Below are 19,472 nucleotides of genomic sequence, written 5' to 3' on the forward strand. Positions count from 1 at the left end.
GACAGAGAGAGAATCCCAGAAGGGGCAGAGGAAGAGAGAGAGAGATGGAGGGATGAAGGGAGGGAGGGAGGGAGGGAGGGAGGGGAGGGGAAGAGAGAGAGAGAGAGAGAGAGAGAGAGAGAAGGGCTCACCTGAAGTGGGGCTCGTGTTCACCCGATGTGGGACTCGAACTCACCAACCGTGAGATCATAACCTGAGCCGAAGTCAGATGCCGTAACGACTGAGCCACCCAGGCGCCCCAAGGATGGGTTTATTAACACCGCGAGGCAGAAATCGCAATAGAGGTGGGTGGACTGCAAATCTGGATAACCGGCCCCGGGGCCCCCTCTGGTGGGCCGGTCTGGATTCCCACCGTGTGTAAACAGTGCTTCCCCTCTCTGCCCACTTCCCGTCCTCAGCCACTCATCCTGCTCACATCCCTGCTGTCTCAAGCCCACTGAACCACACTCCATCCTCCTCAACGTCTCCCGAGGCCTCACTCGCCCATGGCCGAGAGAGAGAAGAGGGGGCTTGCTTCCGTCTCAGGCCATCTCAGCCTGTCTCTTCCCTGGGATATTCCTCAGCGTATCCATTCTCCCTGCTCTTGACCTGGGGGCCTGCAGTTCACATTTGTGTCCACCGATGACGTGACGCGTTCGTTCTCTGTGTGCCTTCCGTGCGTGTCTGGGAGGGTCTAGCTTCCCAGACTCAGCCCCCAGAGGATAGAGCTGAGCTCTGTTAACAGAGCGTGAGCTCTACTCTGCAGTCGACAGGTTTGCCCAGGAGAACGCCAGCTTACGCCCATCACCCTGGCATTATTATCAGCAGTGTCTTCCTTTTGCCCTCCAAAGGATTATGGTTTGGGGCACGCGGGTGGTCAGTCAACTAAGCGTCCAACTCTTGATTACGGCTCAGATCATGATCTCATGGTTCATGAGTTTGGGCCCTGCGTTGGGTTTCTCTCTCTCTCTCTCCCTCTCTCCCTCCCCTGCTTGCATGTATGCTCTCTCTCTCTCTCTCTCTCAAAATAAATAAACTAAACTTAAAAACGAGTATCATGGTTTAGATGATAAATTCTAAACTCATCCTACAAAATATCATTTACCACAGCGCCACGCATTGAGAAGCCTGTGCGTGTCTGGTTAATGAGGATGAGTACTTGTGTCTATTGTGTGATAGTCTGAACCCCGAAGAGGTGGGCAGGACACAAAGGAGGCGGCCTGCCAGCCCAACTGTCATAGATCATAAGCAACAGGTCACAGCTCCCCTCCCCCACCTATTACCGCTTCCTCCAATGGTCCCCACCCAAGATCCAAAATGGAGATTAGGTGTACGTGATGGGAAGTGGACCTCGTTGGTGCCATCCTCCCCCCCCCCCACCAGGAGCCAGGTCTCACGACTGTTTGCTCTACACCTTGGAGGCGTTTTAGTTCCCCTCCGGGACGTGTGTGCTGTGCTACCTGGAAGCTGTAGAGAACAGCAATGTTGATTTCCACCAGTGCTTGGTCCTTCCACAGGGAGGACGTCTTCCTCATGTCCAAGTTCATGTTCTTGGCCACTTCCTGGAAGAGGAAGGAAACACAGACTCACAGGCCAGGGCACCCGTGGAGAGACAGGGCTAGCTGGTGGTCACTGATGAATTTCTTAACGAATTAGTCAACTCATTGCCGGACTGATGAACTCATTCATAAGATTTTTTTTTTTTTTTTTAATGGAGAACCGACTGGTAGCAGGAAACTGGAGAGACGTGGATGGCCCTTTTATTTCTGAGTTTCCTTTCTTTCTTTTTTATGTATTTATTATTTTATTTTATTTGAACTTTTTTAATGTTTATTTTTGAGAGAGAACGAGAGACAGACAGAATGTAAGTGGAGGAGGGGCAGAGAGAGAGGGGGAGACACAGCATCCAAAGCAGGCTCCAGGCTCCGAGCTGGCAGCACAGAGCCCAACGTGGGACTCGAACTCATGAACTGCGAAATCGTGACCTGAGCTGAAGTGGGACGCTTGACTGAGCCACCCAGCCACCCCTCTGAGTTTACTTTCTAGTGGGGGAGGGAGACATTTACTATTTAGGGAGAAAATAAGACAAGGATATGAGATGAAGAGGAATATGGGGGCCAGATTTAGCCAGGATGGTCAGGGAGGACCGACTGTGGAGGTGGCATACCAGGTGGGACCAAAATAATGAGAAGCAAGACATCTTCAGATCTACGGAGGAAGGTTGTAGACAGAGAGGACAGTATGTGCAAAGACCCTGTGGTGGAATCAGTCTTCCACCATCTGAGATACAGAAAGAAGGCTGGTGTAGTGAGGGGTGGGTAGTGAGCCAGGGGAGTTGGTGGGAGATAAAGGCAGGACTGGATCATGCAGGATCTGGGATGAGCCCAGGAGTCAAGATTTTATTCCCAATACTGTAGCGTGGAAAGAGTCTTCGGAGGGTTTTAAGCAGAAGAGTGGGTCTGAGAGTGACATCATCTGCCTTCTAGACGGAAAAGCTTTCCACTGATCCTGCTCCACACCTGGGGTAGCCACACTTGGGATCCAGATCATGGGCGCTTTGACCTCAGGCGGACACCTGTCTGACTCCATCTAACAGATGAGGAAACTGAGGCTCAGAGAGGTCCAGAGAGCCAGCTGGCCTCAGAGCCGGAGCCCAGGCAGACGCATAACGTCCAAGGACCCGAGAGCTGCCGCCATAGCCGGCCGACTCCTTTGGCAAAACTATCGGAAAAAAACAAAACAAAAACCTCCTGACATTTATGTTACAACTCAGGAGCTGATGTCAGGAGTGGGAAACACCCAACAGCAAATTCATTAATTAGAGCCTTGCTGTTCCTTGCTCTGTCAATTCCAGTCACTTGTGGGAGCCCAGGTCTCATTCGGGGCTAGCACACGACAGTTTCTCAGGTCTGGGTAAACTGCTTCCCAGCCCTGCTCTCAACATTCGTACATAACAGCCGTCGGGCCTGGAGGGCTGGAGTGGGAGAGGATCTCATCTGAGTTACTCGGGAACAACTCTCTGCAATCAAAACATAAGCAGGAATCATGAAAGCAGATCTCATATTAATTCATTCTTTGAGGCCGAGGCGTTGGGTTCCTCTGTGGTCCTTGGATAGTGACACACACACACACACACACACACACACACACACACACACAGAAAGAACGAAATTCGCTGCTTTACATAAATACATAAAAAACTTGAGTAATTTTGTGAGAGAGGAAAGCATGTGTAGCCATTATGCTGAGACTGTTACTCCTACAGCATTCTTTTGCTTAAAAGAATGGAACGCATTTGCAGGAAAAAAAAAAAAAGATTATGTGATTTTTAAAAATCCCCAAATGTGACTTGAGGCACATCTATGGAAATTGCCTGAAATGTCTCTTCCTTTCCTGCCAGAAGTTTGTACAGATCAGTGGCTGCCCTCTAGAATCTTCTGGGGAGCTCTGAAAAATGCTGGTATCGAGGCCCCATCCTTGAGCAACGATATCTGAATCCCGGTGAGTGGGAATGTGGCAATAATGAAGTTCCCTAGGTGACTCCAGTGTGTGGCAAGGCTGAGGACCCTGGGCTTCGATTTCCAAGCTAATACCTATGGAATTTTTAAAAAACGTTGAGACACAGTTGGCACACAACGTTGTGTGAGTTTAAGGGGTACAAATTCGAGGTGTTGGTTTGATACATTTATGTGTTGCAATATGATTACCACTGCGAGCTAACACCTCTGTCATGTCACATAATTATTATTTCTTTTTCTGTGGTGGGAACAATTAAGATCTAGTCTCTTAGCAACTTTGAAGTGTGCAATTCAGTGGATTGTGGATTATAATTACCCTTCTGTGCCTTAGATTTCCAGAATTTACTTATCTTTACACTGCAAGTTTGTACTCTTAAACACCTCCTCCCTAACTCCCCACCCCCCCCCCCCCGCCCCACCAGCTCCCGGTGACCAGCGTTCAATTCTCTTTTTTTTTTATGAGTCTGGCTTTTTTAGATTCCACATATGAGCGGTATGTATCATATAGTATTTGTCTCTGTCTGACTTAACCCACTTTAGCGTAATGTCTTCAAGGTCCATCCACATGAACGCTCGTGGATTTTAACCACATAAACCTAATTAAGGCTTGATTCCGAGTTCTTTAAAAAAAACGTTTTAACGTGTATTCATTTTTGAGAGACACAGCGTGAGTGGGGGAGGGGCAGACAGAGGGAGACACAGAATCCGAAACAGGCTTCAGGCTCTGAGCCCGACACAGGGTTCGAATTCACGAACCATGAGATCATGACCTGAGCCGAAGTCAGATGCCCAACCGACCGAGCCACCCAGGCGCCCCTTGATTCTGAGTTCTAATCTTGCCTTATTTACTGTGTGACATAGGCCCAGTGCTTAACCTTTCTGTTTCTCATTGCCTCCTTTCGAAATAAGACCCACCATAGCAGACAGTTAGTTGTTAGGGACAACGGCTGCTGGCAAGACCACAGCTATCCCGATGCATTCTCCAGATCTGAGCTCCGGACTCCACCCCAGCAGCCTTCAGCAGATGAGGATGATTCAGCCAGGAGGGAATCAGATCCTCCAGCCAGAAATGCGGATGCTGGGCAACCACTGCCAACCCCCTTCCCTTGTGTTTCAGAAAAGAGGCAAGAAATGTCCCAGGTTCATGGGTCGTTTTCAAACCCTTCTAACAAGAGGCCGTGCAGCCGGGTGGTTATGAACTTGGACCTTAAAGCCCGACGGGGTTCATTTCCCAGCTCTGCCACCGTGTGACTTTGAGCTTGTCACTTTAACCCTCCCAAAGGCCTCAACGTCCTCATCTGCGAAATGGGGGTTATCATACCTGGAGGTTGTGCGGAGGTTAACTGAGCACACACACACAAGGTGCCTGGAACAGTGTTTAGCCCACAGGACATGCACTGTTCACGCTGTGGATGCCCTGGAATTGCCAGGGGCTCCACCGAGGTTGCGGAAGTTTCCACGTTTCCAAGCCCCAAAGCTCAGCTGTGGGGAAGGACTGTGGGGCCCACGCCCTCTGCCCTCTGCTGGCCCATCGCGACGGCGGGGGAGGGACCTCACCTCCAGGATGTTGTATCGAGAGTTGTCACAATAGTCGCGGACGCCAATCTCTGTGCCCATGTACCAGCCGCTGAAGGGACAGGCGGTGAACTCCAGGCCGCCAATCTCCAGCAGCATGTTGGACACAGCGGGGAGGCCATACCACTTCAGGCCCAGATCCTTGAACCACTCAAACCTGTGGAGAGCGACACAGCCCCGCTCACCATGGGGCAGGAGTCTCTCAGGCGGACATGTGGGCAGGACAGCCTTGGTCTGGGGATGCGGAAATGCCAGCAACCTCCCGGGACTTGCTGTGTCAGAACCGGACTCCTGGGCTCTGCTTTAGACCTGTGGGATCCCAGTCTCCACGGCTGGATCTGATAATATGCATTTTAAACATGTTTCCCAGGTGATTTGGGTGAACATCCAGGCCTGGGAACCAGTGCGCCAGGCTGCTGTTTCTCTCCCAAACCCACCCTGAAAGTTAATCCAGGAGAAAAGGGAGTCTTGCCGAATTCCTTCCTACCTCAGGGCCTTTGCATGGCAGTCCCTTCTTCTGGGCTCTTCTCTCTTCCTTCTGTGTCTGTCCAGCCCTTACCCAGACTTAAATTGTCAGCTAAAATGTTGCTTACTCTTGGAAGCCCTTCTCTGATGCCCAGTTTAGATTGGGTCGGGCAACTTTGTCCCTCTGGGCATCATAAAATTTCTTTTGCAGCACTTTATTGGAATTAAGTGGTTATCTGGGTAACAGTATGTGCAAATTCTTCTCCTTGAGATCAAAAGTGTCATGGAGGCAGAAACGAAGTCAGCTACAATGGCCGGCCCAGAGCAGGAATAATAAACCGTGTTGAATGAGCGAATGAGTAAGTGAATGCATTAATGAATGTAGGCCAGGCTTCACCAGGGAGACTGGGTGAGTTCCCAGATATTGGGCAGTGTCATGAGCCTCAGGACACTTGGTTCCTCTCCAGGGCTGGGGCTAGGGTGAAATAAATAAGGCACTAGCCCTGGATGCAAAATTTAAGGGTGCACCAACAAAACGAGGAATTGAGTCTAATGCTACTTTTTATTCACATTATATTCTAAATTAACTCAACGTTTTTCAAAAAATCAAAATTATATGGAAAAAAATCCATCATGAGGGATGCCTGGGTGGCTCAGTTGGATGGGCGTCTGACTTCGGCTCAGGTCATGATCTCATGGCTCGTGAGTTCGAGCCCCGTGTTGGGCTCTGTGCTGACGGCTCAGAGCCTGGAGCCTGCTTCGGATTCTGTGCCTCCCTCTCTCTCTGCCCCTCCCCTGCTCACACACAGTCTTTCTCTCCCTCAAAAATAAATAAATGTTAAAAAAAATCCATAGTGAACAAAATATCCCAAATTTAAATAAAGACGGGTCTCACCTTGCACATGCATAACTTACCTTGCTTGCTTCACCTGAATCTCAGCCCTGAACTGGATCCTGTCTTTATTTGAAATTTTCAGATACAAAAATTTAAATTTGGATCATTTGGATCCAATTTTTGATATAGATATTAATTTTGATAAGTATATTACATTAAAATAATATTTATCTTGATTATTGAGCTTTGGGGCACCCCTCCCTTACCCTGCCCCTCGATTTTGCCTCCAAGGATAGTGTCTCACTAAGGATCTCCTTCACTCTCAAAGCGTGTTTTGTTTTTAATTTTGTTTTAACATTTATTCATTTTTGAGAGACAGAAACAGAGCATGAGTGGGGGAGGGGCAGAGAGAGAGGGAGACACAGAATCCGAAGCGGGCTCCAGGCTCCGAGCTGTCAGCACAGAGCCCGATGCGGGGCTCGAACCCACGAACCGTGAGATCATGACCTGAGCTGATGTCGGACGCTTAACCGACTGAGCCACCCAGGGGCCCCTCAAAGTGTGAGTTTTGCTGGTGCGGCTGGCGCAGCCTTCATAGTTCCTTCCTGGCTCCAAATTCCTTTTGGACTTGACCCACATCAGGTCACACAGTTCTAGTGCTCACAACAAGACAAAAGGTGTTTCTGCTTTTCTACCCATACGGCTGGAAAAAGGGCAAGTTCTGGTTGATTGCTCAGGAGCAGGGGGAGGAGCAAGATTCTGATTCAGAAGAGATGGTGGCCCCCTGGCTGGTCCAGGAGGATTTGCTCATTCCTGGGGAGGCCCGCTCTGCCCAGGCCCAGGAAGGAACCAAGGCCCCCTTTCAGCCTCTGTCTGGGCTGGAGGGAGAGTCAGGGGGTTAGGGGGCCAGGGGGAGGCACTGGGTGAATCCTCCCACCCTCACCCACCTCATGCCAGTCCCTCTTACCTGGGGTGCCTGATGGGCACTTCCAACACCAGCTCTGGGGGGATCTGGAAGAGCTCAGGATCGTTGCCGTTGGCCTGGAGCAGGAGTGGCAGGATATCGAAGCGGCCTCTTGGGGGTTTCCAGCCCTGCTGCACACAGATCTGCAACCGGAAATGGCCAGGTCACACCACGGCCACCGCCGACCCGTCCCCAGCCCCTCCAGGTGCTATGGCAATGGGGGGGAGGGGCAGAGATCCCAACGCAAGCCTGCCGACAGCACCTTTCTCTGGAGGCTCTGGGCCACGTCATCTCCTCTACAAAGTTCTGACATCACACGTCTGTGTGACGTCTCCCGGTCCACAGGACAGAAGGCAAATCTGTCCTCCTGCACTGTGCTTTGTTATGTTTTCTGAGTTTTTCTTGTGGCCCGGGGACTCCCGGAGGATAAGAGCTGAATCTGATTGTTGTGTCTGTAACGCCCTCGAGCACAGGGTCTGGCATGTCCTACGGAAACTCGGAAACTCACTCTGGAACTGTTTGCATTGAGCACCCTGAGAGATAAAGAAAGCCTATCATATTTGAGGAGGGCAGAATGATCAGAATTTGTGCATAAATGCATCTGTTAGAGCAGCTGTCCAATCAAAATATAAAGCAAGCCACATAGGGAATTAACACATTCTTCTAGTAGCCACATTAGAAAAAGTAAACAAAAGTCCAAACAGAAATCAGGTGAAATAATTTAAATAGTATATTCATCTTAATAATATTTCAACAATTTCAAAGTTTCAACACTATTTGATTATTAGTTACTAATCATCATAATTATAATATTTATTAGATTAATAATATCAACTTATTAATATTGAATTAAAGTATTGCTATCCATATATGAATATATTTGACATTAAAGTTAAATATGAAATATATTCGTCCAACAAATGTGTCAAATATATACTGTGTAACATACAATTAAGTGTATTCATCATCATTAATTTGTTAATGATAAATGATTAAATACGTTATTAATATTACCATAATAAAGATATTTAACATTAACATAAAGTTTAATATATTTATTAACTCAATAGGTGTATTAACTATTAATAACTATAATAGATTAGCCTACTGTTATCTACAATATTATTTCAATAGGTAACTGAGATAAAAATTATTAATGAGGTGGTTCCTACTCTCTGTTTTGTTCTCAGTCTTTGAGACCCGGTGTGTGGTTTGCACTTAGGACGCACCTCCATTTGGACTCACCACACTTCCAGGGCTCACTAGCCACATGTGGCCAGCGGCTGCCACGCTGGCCAGGGCAGAGTGAGAGGGTTTCGAAAGATACGGTCATGCGGTTATGTTTGGGGTGATTCTTTCTGCTGTGTTAGTAGAAAGAGGAAGCTCGAAATCAGGGGCTTAGGCAAACATGTGCAGTCAGCGAGGTTTCTGGAGACAGAAGGGAAGGAAGGGGCTGTGGCATTTATGTTCTGGTGGCCATGAAGACAAGGTCAGCCAACTATGCAGTTAGCGCTCAGCCAAGTGGAGCCGCGAGTCTGGCTGAGTCTAAACCCGCACAGGTGCAACTCCTGGTCGCCCTGGTTACAGCCCCTTCTCCTCGGTAATAACATTTTAATAAGAAAAGCCGCATGCAAATGAAGTCGCCAGCCAGGGAGTGGAGCGGGGCTTGGTCTGGCCAGCTCAGTCCTGAAGAAGGTCCCGGGGTGGCGTTTGAGGAAAGAACAGAGAAGACCCTCGGCCAGGGATGAGCGAGCGATCAGGAAAAGGGGTGCCGGGCTGTGTGCCTGAGATCATTCTAGGCAGGGGTCTGCCCGTGGCGTCTCCCTTGGGCACAGACGCCGGAAGCTACCGTGGCTAACCTGTGCTACCCGTCTGCGTCGCCACCGAATGGGGAGGTGGTGGTGACAACAGCTCCTATCATGAGGGTCGGGTGAGGTAATGGATGGAAACGACCAAATGACCAGCTGTAAGGGATCCAGCTGGACTGGGGGCCGCCCGAAGGAGCAGGAGGTCTGCAGAGGAGTAAACGGTACCCCACTGGCTGCTTTCCCTATGATGATAACAGAAAACGAAGAAAAGCCTATTGAAGGCAGTTTGGGGGACGGGGCGGGGTGGGAGGCACACACCTCTGTGAATTCCACATTGGCTGGGTCCCCCAGGATGGAGCCATCAGGCTGCTTGTAGCCGGCATAGCGGATGAGCTGAGAGTTCCAGACTCGGAAATCGTGCTTGCCGTCCGTCCTCTGGGGGAATATGGTGATGGCGGATCTGTGGTGGAGAGAGGGAGACGTGGTATCGGGGCAGGGCCGGCACCTTGTGGGCGTACTGCAAAGGGCGCCATCCAGGCCACCAACAGAGGCTCAGGGTGGATCACCTCTGTGCCAAGGTCCCCAAGGGCCCACGGAGCCGCTGTTGCAAGGGAGGGACCGTGCCCTGTCCCTCCACTGGACCATGGGTCTGAGGAAGGGTGGAATATGGGAGGTCCCACGCTAGCTCGCTTAAGAGTGGAGAATGCTGCTCTAACTGGAGACTCTGAAACACCCTTGACCTGGGCCAGCTTTCCAGGAGTTCTTGGGCAGCCGGTAAGCTCCAGGGAAACAACGGGGGGCCCTCTTTCCCCACAAAGAGTGAATACCACTGATTCCAAATTCCACTCTTTTTAAAAAAATTTTTTTTAAATCTCTATTTATTTTTGAGAGAGAGAGAGAGAGAGAGAGAGAGAGAGAGAGAGAGAGTAGGGGAGGAACAGAGAGAGAGGGAGACATAGAATCAAAAGCAGGCTCCAGGCTCTGAGCTGTCAGCACAGAGCCCGACGCGGGGCTCGAACCCACGAACTGCGAGATCATGACCTGAGCCGAAGTTGGACGCTTAACCGACTGAGCCACCCAGGTGCCCCCCAACTTCCACTCTTGCTCTTACCGCCATCCTTACTTCTCCCCTGCTTGCCCCACCCCCACCCCTCCCTGTACCATACCAAAGTCTACAGACATAGGACTAAGAAGAAATCAACTTCCCTTGTACTCACATTCATTTACTCTAAAGGAAAACTGGAGATCGCCACTGGCCTCACCTACCTAAAGTGGCAACTGTGAGACCATACACTGTTATTATGTTGCAGGAAGAGTTGTCATTTGTGGAAGGCACCGAGTTGGCGCCCAGCTGGCTCCCCTAAGGGGAGATCGGGAGTGTTAGGTGTTAATGATGTCTCATCATCAAACTGGGATTTGGGGATCATCAGAAGGACTGAAAGCAACTGAAAGGAGAATGACTTCTTTACAACGTGATTTCAATGTTATTTCATCCCAGGAGTTCCTGCCATCCCGGCTCAACAGTCTCATCAGGGGACTCAATCCCAGGCTATGGGAGACACTACCCTGGCTCGGGTCAACATGAGGGTCACATGGTAGGTCCAACCCATTGCTTGCAGACCTTCTGTACACACCCTGCCCCTGGAACTTTGCTCTGCTACCCATCTTGGCTGGAATCCATCTCTGCTGTCATGTACCCAAGTTCAAGGCCAGAGTCAGATTCACCTCGTCCACAAAGCATCTCCTGTCTCGTCTGTTCCCAGGACTACCTTCCTTCTGAGCCCATGTAGGTCTTGCCGTGTGCACATTACAGTATTGCATTTAATGCTGCACGGATGGGACGCTGTACCTGGGGCTGAGTCTACAACGGGGGCTGAAGGTAGACGTCGTATAGGGCCAACAGGGCTCTTAACAATCTTGTAGCAAAGGCACCATATTGGAGATGAACACAGAACGAGTCAAACGGTCAGTGTTCCCTCCAGCAGCAAAACACATTGCCGTTTCTTTGGTTGAGCACCAAATACAGGGTGTTTGTGTAATATATGTATTTAAAAAGCATGTTCAGAAACACCAGACTCACACACAGCGTGTGGAATGCTTACTCTATGTGCGGGAACTGAGACCAACGGAAGAAATAGAACACACTTATGCCTCCTGAACATTATTTCACCGAACGACAGATCGAATGCCTGCTCCGTTTAAATTACATCCCTCTTTCCCTCCCTTCTTCTCCCTTGCCTGCCTTCCTCTGTTATGTTTTGATAATTTCTATAGATGGTACACATTCCCTTAAGACCCTCTTCCGTCCAGATTTGTGGTTTAAAACTTGTGGGGGCACCTGGGGTGGCTCCATCGGTTAAGCGTCTGACTTTGGCTCAGGTCATGATCTTGTGGTTCATGTGTTTGAGCCCCGCGTGGGGGCTCTCGGGAAGTCAGTGCAGAGATCCTCTGTCTCCCTCTCTCTCTGCCCCTCCCTCGCCTCGTAGATTCATTCTCTCTCTCACTCTCAAAAATAAATACCGAAAACATTTTTAAAAACTTGTGAAAAAAAATGGGGTGCCTGGATCGCTCAGTCAGTTGAGTGTCTGACTCTTGATTTCGGCTCAGGTCATTGTTTCGTGGTTGTTGGATTGAGCCCTTCATCAGACTCCATGCTGAGAATGGAGTCTGCTTGGGATTCTCTCTCTCTCTCTCTCTCTCTCTCTCTCTCTTTCTCTCAAATAAAATTTTTTAAAAAAGTGTAAAAAAAAAAAGGAATCACCTGAATATTTCTTAAATAGAAGATCTCAAGAAGATGTTCTCTAGGGGGTGAGGTCTTTCAGGAAAAGATCTAAATACTAATTCCCCGAGCAGGCTCTGGGCTTATATTACAGGCCCTTTTCCTACTGGTAGGCTCAGCTGGGACACTGTTTCCTTCTCAAGGAAGGGACACATCCAGGAAAACCCGTGCTTCATACAAACAAGCCACTATGGGGGTGACGCAGTGCAGCCTGGGGCTTGTGGGAATATCCCTGCAGTGGCCCACGTGGCCCCACCGTGGGGCTGGTCCTCAGCAGCTGGGACAAGGACTGATTGCACGGGATTAACAAGGCTAACCGTCGGGCTGCGGGGCCCCAGCTGTCGCCTTCCAGCTGCAACTTGCCAGTGTGGAAGCCACCAGCTCACATGGTGCCTCCCTGCCTTCGCTTCCTCCCTGGGGCTTTGTTCTTTGGGGCAAGAGGAACCCAAGGTGTGGCTTGGCTTGGCCGAACCTGAAGGAACAGTGCCCCCAGCGGCAGGAAGAGAAACTGTCTTTGAAATGCAGGCAAAAGACCGAGAGCTGGTAAAAGCAGGTCACTATTGGCAATGGGACTTTCCGAGTCCTGGAAAGGGAAACACCCCTTCCTGCCCCCTCCACAGGTGATACTGAACTGTGAGGGTTGAACGTGATTTGGGTTGCCGTAGCTCTGCAAGCCACGCAAGAGTCTGTGTCTCCCGGAAGAGACAGGGCACAGCTGGTGGGACAAGAAGCCAGGCCCCCTCTCGCGGCTTGGGACGTCTCCCCGAGAGGAGAGGGAGAGCATATCCTCGGCCGGTGAGCCAACTCCACACCCAAGGGTCGACGCTTTGGGGACATCAGACCCCCCTCCCCGGGGCTGGCGGGCTCACCTGAGGTTCCCTTTGTTGGTAGCATACTTGATGTGGTTGCAGATGTAGTTGAACATCCCGTGAGCCGTGGTGCAGTCGCGGGCATCGAACACCTGCGAAGGATGCACGGTGAGAACGGGCGCCTCCTCCTTCCCTCCCCGGCTCCCCCGGCGCAGCCTTCCCACGGGACGAGAACCCGGAGCCCGTGCCACCTGCTGTCCCGCCAGAGTAGGGAGCACTCCCCTAATGTGATCAGGGCTGGGTTTTAAGGTTTCTTTTTCCCATCCTAATAACCACGGTCAGTCAAACCAGGAAGAATCCCCTGAAGGCAGGCCTGGTGTGTACATGAACGTGGTTAAGGGGTGATGAGCAAAGGGGAGACCTGAGTGGGCTGCATGTATTTCCTGCTAGGTTACTAGGGAGAGGGATTTCAAAACAAAACAAAACAAAGAAAAATCAAACAGAACCCCGCTGACCTTGATAACTATTCTACGTCTGACTTCAAACTATTCCCCAGGGGGGCAGAAATCGTATCAGGGGACACAGAATCTAATGCTGTCAGGGAGTAGGTGGATAATATAAATACGCAGAGAGTAGGTGGAATACAAAAGAGAGTGGTGGGGTCTGTGGTAAACTGGAGAGCATAAGCCTTACCAAGAGACGAGCAAGTTGCTTTTTTTTTTTTTTTTAATTTTTTAACGTTTATTTTTGAGACAGAGAGAGACAGAGCATGAACAGGGGAGGGTCAGAGAGAGAGGGAGACACAGAATCGGAAACAGGCTCCAGGCTCTGAGCTGTCAGCACAGAGCCCGACGCGGGGCTCGAACTCACGGACCGCAAGATCATGACCCGAGCCGAAGTCGGACGCCCAACCGACTGAGCCACCCAGGCGCCCCACAAGTTGCTTTTTTTAAAAAAAAAAAACCGTGCTGGGGCACCTGGGTGGCTCAGTCGGTTGAGCGTCTGACTCTTGATTTCGGCTCAGGGCACGATCTCACGGTTCGGTTCGTGAGATCGAGCCCCGCAGGGGGCTCCATGTGCTAACAGTGTAGAGCCTGCTTGGGACAGAGAGCCTGCTCTCTCCCTCTCTCTCTGCCCCTCCCCCACTCATACTCTCTCTCAAAATAAAAATAAGTGAACATTAAAAAAATCCCCAGCATGTCGGCTAAGTGAGACACGACTATGAAGCAGACTGAGTCCCGATCCGAGAATCTGGGACCCCACGCCTACCATCTGGGACTTCGCCATACCCTCCAGGTGGCCTTGGCGAGAGCAGACCCTTGGTACAGCTCCATCCCTCCCTCCCTCCCCACCCACCGAAGAGCCTCACCGCCTACCTGCAGCTTGGACCACTGGATCCTGCCCACGCAGCGGGAGGCGTTCCGCCACGCATGCTTGGCCCCGTAGATGAGCTCCGTGTCTTTGAGCTGGTAGGTGCCGGTGGTTTCGATCTCTTTGTTCACCTCTTCCAGCCTCTCCGTGTGGGCTTTGGAGCCAAACCTGAGCGAGGAGGGAAGGGACATGGGGGTGTCACCTCTGCTCCCGAGTTACGGGTCAGTGGAAGGAGTGAGCCATTCCGGGAGGCCAGAAGCTGCGGCGAGTCTGGGTCCATATGTGGAGACAGTAGTTCAAGCATAAGCAAACTGCAAACTCCAATGTCCACAAAGGCCCAGCAGGGACTAAACTGGCTGGGTGGAGACTGTGGCCAACAGGCGAGCCCGTGTCTGGCTCAAAGGCCTCCTTTCATGGGACGAGCACTGGGTGTTATATGTAAGTGATGAATCACTAAATTCTATTCTAAACAAACAAACAAACAAATTTGATTAAAATTTGATTAAAAAAAAAACAAAACAGGGGCGCCTGGGTGGCGCAGTCGGTTAAGCGTCTGACTTCAGCCAGGTCACGATCTCGCGGTCCGTAAGTTCGAGTCCCGCGTCAGGCTCTGGGCTGATGACTCAGAGCCTGGAGCCTGTTTCTGATTCTGTGCCTCCCTCTCTCTCTGCCCCTCCCCCCTTCATGCTCTGTCTCTCTCTGTCCCAAAAATAAATAAACGTTGAAAAAAAAATTAAAAACAAACAAACAAACAAACAAACAAATAAAACCAAAGGTCTCCTTTCAAGAGAAACCGGGTATCGGATTTTTATTTTATATATATATATATATATATAGTGTTTATTTTTTTATTTTTGAGACAGAGAGAAACAGAGCACGAGCAGGGGAGGGGCAGAGAGAGAGGGAGACACAGAATCCGAAGCAGGCTCCAGGCTCTGAGCTGTCAGCACAGAGACCCACGTGGGGCTTGAACTCCCAAACTGTGAGATCATGACCTGAGCCAAAGTCAGACGCTTAACCGACTGAGCCACCCAGGTGCCCCTTTATTTATTTATTTTTAAAGGTTTTTATTTTAAAGTAATCTCTCCACCCAATACGGGGCTCGAACTCACAACCCCAAGATTAAGAGTCACTCTCTCCACTGACTCAGCCAGCCAGGCACCCCTGGAAATCTGATTTGTAAAGGGGACTCTCCTAATTTTTAAATGATGACAAGGAATTCAAGTTTAGAAAGCTGAAAAAATTATTGTAAAAAATTTGGCGCTTACAAAAAGGTATCAAAAACAATATGATGAATACTCAAGCCCAAGAAATAATAAATGAGGGGCGCGTGGCTGGTTCAGTCAGAGGAGCGTATGACTTTTAATCTCGGGGCTGTGAGTTTGAGCCCCATGGTGGGTGGAGAGAGTATGTAAATAAATAAAACTTAAAAAAATAATAGAAGAGAAATGATTTTATAATTCCTTGGGGACTATTTTCCCATCATAACCCACTTTCTTCCTGGAAGTGTCTCACGCTTTTCTTCATATGTTTGTCACACGTGTATATATTCCCTAAATCACATGCAATATTGTTCTGTATGTTTAAAAAGCTTACATAAATGATGCTACCCTGAATGCATTCTTGCACAAACTTATCCTTTCTTCCTTTTGCACAGTTTGTTTGCGAGCTTCATTCCCACAAATGTGCCGAGCGCTAACTCGTTCACCTTTTTACAGCTGTGTAATATTCCCTGACTCAGAAAATACCATCACTTACCCATGCATCCTCCCATTGAGGGAGTCGAGGTGGTTTCTGGTTGGCTCTCTCTTTTTAATTTTTTCCCCTATTATAAAAATGTTTCGGTGCACATTTTTACGCATACCTTCTGGCGAACACGTGTGAGAGTTTCTTTCGGGCACGTATACCTAGGCATGGAGTTGCTTGAAATATTTCAAATTGAAGCAACACTTTGCAGGCCAGACAAAGACCTTTCTGGGGGCCAGATTTGGCCCTTGGGCCGCTAGTTTTCAACCTGTGTGTGTATGGTGGGCGGAGCCCCTACTGTTGGTTCAACTGTCCGCATTGTTGGAGCCGAAGTCTTTGTCCCTGGTACTCAGGAACTCGCCCTGGGTCCCCGGAGTCAACATACACTTGCCTTTTAATTGATGAGTAGTACTGGTCAATGAACTCTTTGGCGAGAGGGAAGAGCTGTTCTTTTGTGCGGACGTCTTCAGGCCGTCGTATCTGCTGAGAGGGGAGCATGATGGAGCCCATACAGATGTGCTCGGTGCAGCCCATTTCCTGGAGGGAAAAGAGAGATTTGGGCTACCACTTGGAGGCATGTGGGGGGCTGGGGCCATGGATCTGACCTTTGTGGTGGAGTTGACTTGGCCTTTAATTCAGCTTCAAGTCATTGTAGGGTGTGGTCATCAGGCATGGTAAGGAATGATGGGCAGCATTTGAAGGTCCCCAAAGTGTTTGCTCTACCCAATGAGGGGAAGAGGGGCTTTCTGACTGGCACTCCCTGGGAATCAGACTCATTCCTATCGAATCCTCGAGTATTTTCTGAGCCCGTGTTCATCAAGGAAGAACTAATATGGCTGAACACGTCTATGGCACATTGACTGCAAAAAAGGCCGTCCCAATGCCTCCCTTCCCTGCATCCGCACCCTTTGCAATGTGACTTTGCAGCAACTGTCATTGAGAAGCGGAACCTCTCCCCTCTCCCCTTGAATGTGAGCTGGTTTTGGCCAATAGAAAATGGCAGAGGTGATACTGTGCCCATCCCATGACTAGGCCTCAAGAGATCAAGCATGCTTTTGCTCATTTCCTCTGAAAACCTCGCAACCACCACGGGAACCAGGCCACGCTAGCTTGCTGGAGGATGAGAGAAACCACATGAAACAAGTGAGTGATCATGGCCAAGGCCATCCTAGCCAGCCCACCCAGAGCTGACCCCTCAGATGACTGCAGATGCTTGAGATCAACTGAGACCAGCAGGACCACCGAGGCAGTCCGTGGACTTTTGAAAAATGAGTGGTGGCTGTTTCAAGCCACTGCGTGTCAGGGAAATTTGTTACACGGCTATAACTCACTGATACAATGTTCTTCTAAGAAGCTCAATTTCAACAAAAATGTAAAGCAATATGGTGATTTGCTGACTGTTAAAAATATGATAGGGGCACCTGGGTGGCTCAGTCAGTTAAGCGTCCGACTTCGGCTCAGGTCAGGATCTCACAGTTCATAAGTTCAAGCCCCGCATTGGGCTCTGTGCTGACAGCCTAGAGCCTGGAGCCTGCTTTGAATTCTGTGTCTCCCTCTCTCTCTGCCCCTCCCCTGCTTGTGCTCTGTGCCCCTCTGTCTCTTAAAAAATACAATAAAATGTTAAAAAAATGATATAAAAGTTTAGCAGAAACACGATGAAAGCAAAGGAAGGGCTTGCTCAAGGCTCCATCAGCGGTCAGACTGTGAGAGATGAAGAAAATGCGTTCAGAAGCAGAAATTCTTCTTGAATTCTTTCAGGTTCAAGGTACACAAATACAAAGTATTTCTAGGGCAGCTGGGTGGCTCAGTTGGTTAAGTGTCCAACTTTGGATCAGGTCATGATTTTGTGATTCATGAGTTCGAGCCCCACGTCAGGCTCCATGCTGACAGCTCACAGCCTGGAGCCTACTTCATATTCTGTGTCTCCCTCTCTCTCTGCCCCGCCTTGTCTCTCACACCTTGTCTCTCTCGCACCTTGTCTCTCTCTCTTTCTCGAAAATAAATAAAAACATTAAAAAAATTAAAAAAGAAAGTGTTTCCATGAGTGAGTAAGTATCTGCCAGTGATTCTCAAATGGGAGGGGACTTCCCACCCAGGGGACAGTAAGTAATATCTCGAGACATTTTTGGTGCGGTCACAACTTCAGGGGGGCTACTGACATCTCACGTGTACAGGTCAGGGGTGATGCTAAACGTCCTACAGTGCACGGGGCGGTCCCCACAACAAAGGCTTAGCCAATGCCAAATGTGGTTAATTGTGAGGCTGGGCCACGCCCTGCTGGGGTACTCACCAGTGTGCTCTTAAGGTGAAGGGTGTCAGTGAGGACCACGTCAGTCTCCCAGTTCTTGACCTTGAGGAAGCGGGGGCACTTGGAGGGGCTGCCGTTCTTTGTAGGAGACTGTTTTCCCGAGGCAGGGGGCTGGAGGAGAGATTGGAGGTGGAACATGAGACAGGGCTCGGGGGGCACTCGAAAACTGTCCTCTGGGATTCTTCCTGGAATCTGCCAGAGTTACCAAGGGTCTGCAGAGAGAGGACTCGATTCTCCCGGGGTGACACGTGCAAGGTGGCTGGGAACCTGGTCCCTCTGCCTATGAAGAAGGAGGCACCATGGAAAAGCCTTTTGGGCTCCGTTCTGGGGAGAGGGGTCAGGAACTCAAAGGTGGTCTCTCTGGTGTCTAACACAGGTCTTAGCATACACCAGGGACTCAATGAATGTTTGTTGAATGAGCAAATGAGCAAGGGACACCATCAGCCTCTCTGAACGGTACTGGCTTTCAGGCCTGAGGAATCACACCCGAAGCTCGGTCAGGTTACTTGGATTTCCGGGCTTTCCTGCTACAGCCCAAACTCACTATTTCCGCGAGTACCGGGGAAACAGAAAAGATTTAATTGGATAGTTTTGAAGCATGAATATTTCCCCAAACTTCAGGTTTCTGCCTCTCAAAAATGCCCAGTGCGTTCCTGCCTCAGGGCCTTTGCACTGACTGCTCCTCTGTCTTGAGCACCTTCAGTCCCCCATTTGTCTTCACTTCTATAAACAAATTGCCCAGTAGGTGGTGGGGGATAAGTCCTGGGCTGACCATCGTGGCCCATCCGCTTGAGACCGCATTACTAAGGATCACATTCTGTCTTGGGTGTTTCTGAGGAACTGTCTTCCTGCTTTTGCACCAGACAAGCATCAGTCAGTCAGCGGCTGTCAGGGAGAGGCAGCAGGCACACCTTGACATGACAGCTGAGTGAGAGAAGGGAGAAGACAAGCCAATGTGGAGTGTCATTCATACCAAAGATCGGAGCAGTGGGTAGTGACCTTGTGTCAGGGCATGCTCACGCTCAACTAGTATTTATTGAGGACCTATTATGGGCTAGACACTGTTAGGCACTGGGGACACTGTAATGAGCAAGACAGAGAGTGCCCTCGCCCTTCTGGGACATTACTGTCAGAGAAACGGGGATAAATTATAAGTAAACCAACACCTAAATGATAGAATATCAGTTGGTTGTAAGGGTATATATTGATGACTAAGTGGAGGAGAGAAAGGCAAGTGCAAAGGCCCTGAGGTACAGATGAGCTTGTTAAGTTCAAAGGGCCAGTGAGGAGGCCAGTGTGGCTGGAGTGTGTGAGT

At 49.8% G+C, this 19,472-nt stretch overlaps 1 protein-coding gene across 3 annotated transcripts in view; it reads right to left on the reverse strand.

The window, feature by feature from the left end:
* Nucleotides 1–19,472, reverse strand: part of NOS1 (nitric oxide synthase 1) — a 181,940-nt gene that overhangs the window by 35,996 nt on the left and 126,472 nt on the right. For all 3 annotated transcript variants that reach the window (XM_086681787.1, XM_086681788.1, XM_025933618.2), the window contains exons 4-11: nt 18,140–18,268; nt 16,241–16,386; nt 14,109–14,271; nt 12,793–12,884; nt 9,463–9,604; nt 7,340–7,479; nt 5,055–5,229; nt 1,440–1,541 (exon numbers count right to left, since the gene is read on the reverse strand). In XM_086681787.1, the coding sequence (XP_086537913.1) occupies nt 1,440–1,541; nt 5,055–5,229; nt 7,340–7,479; nt 9,463–9,604; nt 12,793–12,884; nt 14,109–14,271; nt 16,241–16,386; nt 18,140–18,268 (1,089 nt within the window). The remainder of the gene's footprint in view (nt 1–1,439; nt 1,542–5,054; nt 5,230–7,339; nt 7,480–9,462; nt 9,605–12,792; nt 12,885–14,108; nt 14,272–16,240; nt 16,387–18,139; nt 18,269–19,472) is intronic.

This window comes from Puma concolor, chromosome D3 (genome assembly GCF_028749965.1).
Source record: "Puma concolor isolate L17-30 chromosome D3, mPumCon1.1.hap2, whole genome shotgun sequence".
NCBI lineage: Eukaryota > Metazoa > Chordata > Mammalia > Carnivora > Felidae > Puma > Puma concolor.